General features: G+C 38.6%; 2 protein-coding genes across 3 annotated transcripts; both read right to left on the reverse strand.

Moving 5' to 3' along the window:
• Nucleotides 1-857: 857 nt before the first annotated feature.
• Nucleotides 858-4,206, reverse strand: tmed8 (transmembrane p24 trafficking protein 8). Of its 2 annotated transcripts, XR_008323077.1 has the most exons (7): nt 4,110-4,206; nt 3,633-3,744; nt 3,427-3,508; nt 3,240-3,333; nt 2,726-3,019; nt 2,105-2,541; nt 858-2,068 (listed from the first exon to the last, which is right to left on the reverse strand). XR_008323077.1 is itself a non-coding variant. In XM_053335619.1 (6 exons), the coding sequence occupies exons 2-6, from the start codon at nt 3,740-3,742 to the stop codon at nt 2,324-2,326; spliced, it is 798 nt and encodes a 265-aa protein (XP_053191594.1). In that variant the 5' UTR covers nt 3,743-3,744; nt 4,110-4,206; the 3' UTR covers nt 858-2,323. The 2 variants fall into 2 exon arrangements, 1 of the variants encoding a protein (XP_053191594.1); XM_053335619.1 differs by having other exon boundaries at nt 858-2,541.
• A 714-nt stretch (nt 4,207-4,920) lies between these two features.
• On the reverse strand, nt 4,921-7,568 carry noxred1 (NADP-dependent oxidoreductase domain containing 1). Its single transcript, XM_053335162.1, has 6 exons — nt 7,411-7,568; nt 6,282-6,457; nt 5,667-5,847; nt 5,464-5,582; nt 5,138-5,336; nt 4,921-5,062 (listed from the first exon to the last, which is right to left on the reverse strand). The coding sequence occupies exons 1-6, from the start codon at nt 7,566-7,568 to the stop codon at nt 4,921-4,923; spliced, it is 975 nt and encodes a 324-aa protein (XP_053191137.1).
• Nucleotides 7,569-7,645: the final 77 nt, after the last annotated feature.

Consider the following 7,645-nt stretch of genomic DNA (forward strand, 5'->3'; position numbering starts at 1 on the left):
AAAGGTTTCAAGTTTCTGCATCACACTTTTGTAAAGTGTATACTGGACCACAACTGGCTCCAAACTCATTTAGTCAAAAATAATGCTTGCAGATAAATGCCTTGAGCTAAGGATTAAGACGAGCACAGAGGAACTTCAATAGATGAATGTGAAAACAGCCTTCTAGTGTCACTCTGCACAGCGAAGCTCAAACATCCAACTGAAGGAGAAAGAAGCAAAACTATTTCTTGACTGGAGGTGGACTTCAATACTGAAAAATAATAGATTTTTTGCAAGGCTTTAACATTGTAATTGCATTACATTGCACATGCAGGTATAGAATATATATTTGAAAATTGAAAGTATAAAAAATATCAAATCAATCAAATTTGTATCTGATAAAGTCAAAATTTAGCAGCATATTTGATAATCCACTGCAAAAAGTATCATTTGGATCTACAAATATCTTTAATTCAGATGTAATACTTTGAGTTAAAATAAATAAAACATATTATCATGTGAGAGTATATATTTTTATTTAAATGTATAAGTCCAGGAGTGACACTAGGTGTAAGTCAGGGTTCTGTCTAGCCTTTGGGGAGAGCTGAAAATAAGACCTGGTTTCATCAGCACCTCTGTTACAATTACATCAATCCCCTAATGCCACAATTTAATGGAAACACAAGGGACCATCCTGGAGCACTTTCTAAATGTGGATCAGCAGTGAGACTGTTATGAAATGATGTCTTGAGTGGAATGGATAGATTTGGTTGAGACTCTTTTTGAAAAAAAAAAGTTGAATCATGTTACAGCACAACAAACTCTGCACACTTGTTCGTGGTCTTTATAGAACCCACAAAAATAACCACAAAGAAAACTACACAATCTTCTCTTTAATGTGGAATATATAGGACATTTTCAGGAATCATAACTTAAAAAGGTACAGTACAGCAAACATGGGAAGCTTTTGAATCAGTTGCTTTTGCATTGTATTCGGCATTAACGACCCAACTTGTGATATCTTTATTTTGAACATGCGCACAAAGTGACAAAAGCGTCGTTTTTTGAAACAGGGTCGAACAATTCTATTCAACACAATCAAATCCAAAGTACGCCCAACGCACAGAGAATATCCAGAATCACTGACCTTCACTCACATAGACCTGTGCACAAAATACATTTAGATGAAATATTACAACTGCTCCCTACCTGTGAAACAGCAAATTAAAAATAGGGGAAAGGCAAATGTAAATATTGAATCTATATTACATAATAAACGCTATGTGTGATAAGGGACGGCTTTTATTTGTGTCATAAAAAGCACACTCTGGATATCTGTTGCCACTTGCTTCAGTACATTCAGCATTCTTGACTTTAATCCTCTACCAACACACCACTATGACAGTAGTATTTGTATTCCATTATTATAATCTCAGTTAGCTCATGATTAGATTTAATACAAATTAAAATTAAGTTACGGCGCAAAGCAGAAGGTTAAATACAAGTGATGAGAACAAGCAACGTAATCATGATTGTAAAAGGTGCACACAGACACACGCACACATATGCAGACACACACAACAAAAAAACTTTCTTTAGAGCACTGCTGATTAAGCACCTAGCCAGGTGAAATGTATTCTGCGCAGGTGTTCCCTGGTCACTGCTACCATTGAAATGTTATAGCTGAAGACAATATAGGTTTTTATGACGGGCACTTGACCAAATAGCACAGTGCACTCATGGGAACATGGCACATATGCAAGGCGTCTTCAAATTGTATCAGCGAGGAACTGGAGCAAATGTTGCATTCAAAACTATCCGACAATATACGTACGTTCAACGTGTGGCAACACAAGCTGACAGTGATAAAAAATAGATATGCCTATATTTCACCTTTTCTATTATAACTTTATCTTTTCCACAAGTGGATTCAAAAATAGTTCTTAAAGGACCAGTGTGTAGGATATAGTGGCAACTAACGGTTAGATTACAGATTGAAACCAACTGAATACCCTTCCCTCTGCCTTTCCAAGCATGTAAGAGAAACTACAGTTGCGGCGAAACTCACAAAAAACGCGATACACCCTCTCTAAAGCTAGCGTTTGGTTTGTCCACTCTGGGTTACTGTAGAAACATGACGGTGCCACATGGCAGCCTCCATGAAAGAGGACCCTATGTAGATACAAGAGGCTCATTCTCAGGTAAGAAAAACAAAAACATTCTTATGATTATACACTAATTAAAACAGTCTGTTCCACTATATGCCACTAAATTCTACACACAGCACCTTTAAAAGTAATATTCTTTTGTAAATTATACATTCACAAACAAATAAATTGGCATTTCAGGCACTGTAATAAACTCTGTAGTAAAGAGTTTTATTTCGCCATAGTGAGTAGGAGTTGTCAAACTTCAGGAGGTACGTGCCTTCACCTGGAAAATCGTGACTCCCCCCGAAGACGGTCAAGTGGCTGTCCTGGCGGTATACAGGTAAGATTTCACCCAGGTTTGAGTTGGTCTGACTTTTGGAGCCCTTCTCAACATCGCCGTTACTGACGGGCCCTGAAATCACATAAACCACAAAGTCAACACAATGCCTCATTGCCCAGCTGGAGGAAAACAGGCTGGCTGATATGTTTTAAAGAATTAAACTTAACTACAACACTGAGTGAAAAGGTTAAAAACATGCCTAAATGTGAATTCACTAAATATAGACTACTTCAAATTCTCAATTGCATACACTGACCTTCCAGCTCCTCCTCTTCATCTTCGTCATCGCTTGACTCACTGATGTGCACAGTGATAGACCGGCTCGTGACCGGAGTCCAGTCAAAATATATGCCGAAGCCAATGTCATAACCATCTGTGGCAAACTCCCAGCACACTTTTTTGGCCTCGGGGACAGTGGGCACATGAACTGTCATGATGTCGCCTCGGTACACTGTCACCACGCTGTCCTTCTCCGTTCGAAGCTTTGCCTTGAGCTCCTTCAGAGCAGCAGATGTCCATGTTGTGGGGGGTTTCAGGGGTGGCATTTGGGCTGCATGAGGAGGAACAAATAGAAGTGTGTCCGCAGAGAACAAAACCGCTAATAATCATTCATCTAGCTTTGATAAGCCTACTAAAATTGTAGATGTATCATTTCAAAGTGTAAATTACACTGTGCTTTGATGTTTTCTAACAAATTAATAAACCCTTTGACTCCAAATCATACATAAAACAAAACACGAGTCATAATGGCATGCTCAGCAGGTCCTCACCTTTAATCTCACTGGAGAGCTGACAGCTCCCAGCACTGTTGTTCTCCTCGCCTCCTTCCCCCTGAGCTGGCTCAGCTGGGGCCTCTTCATTACCCTTGAAAATGTACACACACAAAACTCATTATAGCAGAAACATATTAAGATTTAATAATTGACAGCTCATCTAAAACACTTGAATAGTAACTACTTCAGAAAGCTGCCCTGAATCATCCTTGGTTTCCTCCATCTCAGGTTGTTGTTTGGGTTTTGAAAGGTCTGTATTCTGGAGCCTGGAGTGAACGCAAAGCACTGGCATTAGCAGAAATTACAATATTTATAAAGCAATGACATCAGGACGCAAGAAGTGTACGTTTCAGCAGCTAATAGGCAGCACTTTGTGCAGCAACAGGTTACCTGTCCGGCGGGCTGTTGTCGCACTGTTTGGATGTTATTCCCGGAAAAGACGAGAAGGACAGAGATGACAGCCGTGACTGGAGCTCTGATGTAGCTTCTAATCTCTCCATGGCTATAAAGACAAGACAAACATCTCAGTCTGCGTGGCTGAAAAAAAAGATGAAACCCCGCCCCTTCCCACCACAGGGAGGGAGACAGATGACTACACTGCTACTAGCCTCCAAACGCACCCTGGATAAAGCAAACCTAACCACTGCTGCCTCTAATGAGCCTGTTTACCACGAACACAGGCTGACTAATGAATATCTGAAGCCTCAAGAGCGAAATGTGTTTGTTGGGCTCTGGCTTCATTAGCGGTCCCATCTTCGTAAACTGACATTAGCTTAGCCCTCGTTAGCTTCCCAGCAAAGCACAACAATCACCAAACGAGTCGTGAAGCCGAAACTATGGCAACATCGGACAAAAAGGTAATCTTACCACGATGCAATGCTGACGATCTGATGACTGGACACGGTCTTACTTTAGTCCAAGTCAGCCCATCAGGAAATACGCGTCCATATCACTGCAATCATGTGACCTATGTCATGGGAAAAAACACGAATTTCTCAGACTTCCGTGTTTTCGAGAGAGTTGTGGCAAGACCCTGTGCAATAAAACTGGCTGTGCCTCTACACTGAGGAACTTTAGCTGTACACACTCACACTCACACACACACACACACACATATATATATAGAGAGAGGGATGGATGGATATATGATGTACTTGTAAATATGATATTCTTTAAGTTCATGTATATTTGTATGAAGGTGTTATATGATATGCAGTGGCAGTATTTCACTAAAACAAAATCAGGGGAAAAAGGCAGAATTTCAGAAGAAGAAAAAAAAACACCAAAAGAATATTATGTGTTAATCTGTTGGATACATTTATTTTCAATCACAAATCTGTGGATGCCTCATCCTTCATCACAGTGTATATGACAGTGGAAACATCAAATGATCACTAATCAACTGAAAAGAGAAGATCGTTCACTCTGCACAGCACAAAATAAGGTAATGCATGTTTGACATTTGTGCAATGTGTCATATGTACAGAGCATAAGAAGATGAAAACATTGCCTGTAAATTGTTTTCCAAGTATTTACCATGCACAATAAATCTGTGAAAAAACTATGTAGGCCTATACCAGCAACAATAAATCCATGTGTTGCATGTAATACATTATCTAAAATTGTATTTGTCATATAGGGAGCACAGACCTTAAACTATAGGAAAAATAAATACATTTTAGTCCCATTTTTCTGTGGTCTCCAGCAGTGATTTATATGCTGCAGAGATGCATTGCTGCATTGGTTTACTGTTTGTCAGAAAGCGCAGCAGTGGTGTCTCCCTGGTCTGGGCATCAGTGAGAGAAATCCAGGGAAATGGTCTTTGAAAAAAAAAAACAGTCAAAACACAACATTATTGTATTGAATTCATCTAAATAAAACTATATTATACTCACTCATCTGCAAGCAGGGAAGATGCATACGATGAACTGATGAAACTGTGTGTGTTTAATTCCACAGTGTGTGGCCATTTCTCTTTAAAGATGCCCTTGATCACGGAGAGAGCATCACTGGATCCCAGACTGGCAAAGGTGCAGATATTTAGCAGGCTGTACAACACTGCACACATCCAGTTCAGACCCAGAGAAATGCCTCCTATATAAGGGAGTCACAAGTCATCTCAAACCATTATACAGATATAAATGAAAAAATAAAGGGTTGGTACTCTAGCTGAGTATCTGAACATCAAATTCAAACTGTGAGATACCAATATGAAACATACCATTCATTGTAAGTGGACATGATGCCTCCATGGGAAAAGGCCACACGTCTGCAGTGTCACAAGCTGAAAAGACATACTGCGGTTTCACAATGAAGTCATGTGCCAATAGTTGTGCCAATCTGAAATAAAAGATCACCAGAGAGGGAATCAGTGACTGAAAATCCACCATTATAAGTTAAAAGTGTGTATGAGTGTGGTCGTACCTGGTGACAGGCACAGCAGAGGTGAAGCTGTACACCAGGCAGTGTTTTGACAGGTGAGAGTGGAGATCAGCACAGACTTTAGGCAGATGAGATGGCAGACAGCAGAGGAACAGAACATCTGCCCATGCTGCCAGTCTGCGATTATCAAAGAAACATTCAACGCCTGACTGGACAAACACCGCTGAAATACAGAAGTGATAAGACAAATATGAGCAAGACTGGAGTATAAATGACGTTACTATACTGTATGTATTGTATAGTAAATATGATTCTTTCAGTAAATGAACTAAGCTCAAGGTGTAATTCAGTTAAACCGACTCATGAATATGTATTTAGGAACACATGAAACTAAATTCAGTCATGTCTTATTCATATACATTACCATTAAAAACAATTTCTTATTCAAGTGAATGAGGTGTGCAAATGTTACTTTATATTAAAGTAATACAATATATACATTCATTTATAATCTTCTAGTATGATTTTGTGAACACCTGACAGTCAAAAGCCTTTTCACTTGCAAAACAGGACCCATAATGCAGTTCCCAGTTATATCTATAAGTAAACAGAAGCTAAAACTATTACGTCAGCACTTTAAAAAAAAAAACCCAAAACCTGCAGATTCTGGTCTTCTAGTAGAGATTTTAATATGAGATGGTTTGACGCCAGTGTTTTCCAGGAGGGTGTGTAGCAACTGTTTTCCCATGTGACCCATCCCAAGTATCCCCAGGCAGAGGTCACAGTCTTCTCCTGATGCCAGTGAGTCTGCAGTGTGACATTTGATGATCCCTCTAAATGTAAATGTGTTTAAAAAAAAACAATAATAGAGGATGTATTCAGGTTTTTTACAAGTTAAATTAACAATACATCAATTTGACAGATTAAGTGCTTTATTAATCCCAGCAGCGTTACTGCAGCGTAGTCACATATGAATCACAAAACAAACAACAGAAGGATAGTCAAAGAAGGTAGACATGAAATAATGAAAACATAAAGAAGGATGTGGACAGCTGCAACACTTTCTGCATTATGTTCATTTACTCAGAGACAATACATTTGAGACCAACACAATTTAAACATGTCTGTCATATTATTACCCACATTATCAAAGTATGTCTACATATGATAATACATTCAGAATTTACATTTGAACAGAAGACGTCAGGTGTTGCATCTATTATATCATCTATTATCCATTGTGTCAAAAAAAGTAACTAAAACTGTCAAATAGCAGAAAGTACAATTCCCTCTGAAATATAGTGGAGTGTAAGTATAAAGTAAGCTACCTCATATTTGTAAATGTATGCATTATGCATTTCATCTGTTTTATTTGTTTCAGCCAGTTTTCATGTATCATGCACAGATGCTGAGGCAGATGTTTGTCCTCACTTTTATGTGGTCATATTATGTTCTGTAATATTGTGAAATGTGTGTGCTTTAAATAGGCCCATTCAGGGTTTCTGCCTCTCCCTGCACTGTATATAATGACATTGTTTATTTTTTCATTATTATTATTATTTGTTTTGTTTCTTTTTGTGTAAATTTTAACTTGTGCAAAATAAAATAAACTACGTAGTTACTTTGCACCACTGCCTAGTGCATGAACTCGCATGTACAATCTTGAGTCAATGTACTTTATCTTATTCATATAACAGCATCATAAAGATTGACTTAAAACAAAAGAAACGCGGGTGATATATTCTTCCTGAGTAGCACAACCACTTTCCTTTCATCATTTCGTTACCTCAGTGAGTGGACGAGATTAACCAGGAAAGATGCATGTGTGCAGCCGCAGACTGTCAGTGCGGAGAAGCGAGCACGGAGATAAAGTAAGTTTTTCTCATCTTCTGTTAGCCCACTCTCATAAGAAAGAGTGCTCAAATTAGCAGTTAAGTCCACCATGTCCTAAACGTCTTCACAAATTTAACGATATAATTTATAATACGGTTACAACGCAGTTTTGGAAGAAAGTTAGTTCG

The sequence above is a fragment of the Scomber japonicus genome, chromosome 16 (assembly GCF_027409825.1).
Source record: "Scomber japonicus isolate fScoJap1 chromosome 16, fScoJap1.pri, whole genome shotgun sequence".
In the NCBI taxonomy this organism is placed as follows: domain Eukaryota; kingdom Metazoa; phylum Chordata; class Actinopteri; order Scombriformes; family Scombridae; genus Scomber; species Scomber japonicus.

Coding starts and splice junctions, on each gene's coding strand:
- tmed8 (XM_053335619.1), bottom strand. CDS start 3,742: ATGGAGAGATTAGAAGCTACATCAGAGCTCCAGTCACGGCTGTCATCT. Junction 3,509..3,632: donor GACAACAGCCCGCCGGACAG/GTAACCTGTTGC, acceptor CGTTCACTCCAG/GCTCCAGAATACAGACCTTT. Junction 2,542..2,725: donor TGAAGAGGAGGAGCTGGAAG/GTCAGTGTATGC, acceptor ATGTGATTTCAG/GGCCCGTCAGTAACGGCGAT.
- noxred1 (XM_053335162.1), bottom strand. CDS start 7,568: ATGGTGGACTTAACTGCTAATTTGAGCACTCTTTCTTATGAGAGTGGG. Junction 5,848..6,281: donor TAGAAGACCAGAATCTGCAG/GTTTTGGGTTTT, acceptor TCTGTATTTCAG/CGGTGTTTGTCCAGTCAGGC. Junction 5,063..5,137: donor TCTTCCCTGCTTGCAGATGA/GTGAGTATAATA, acceptor TTTTTTTCAAAG/ACCATTTCCCTGGATTTCTC.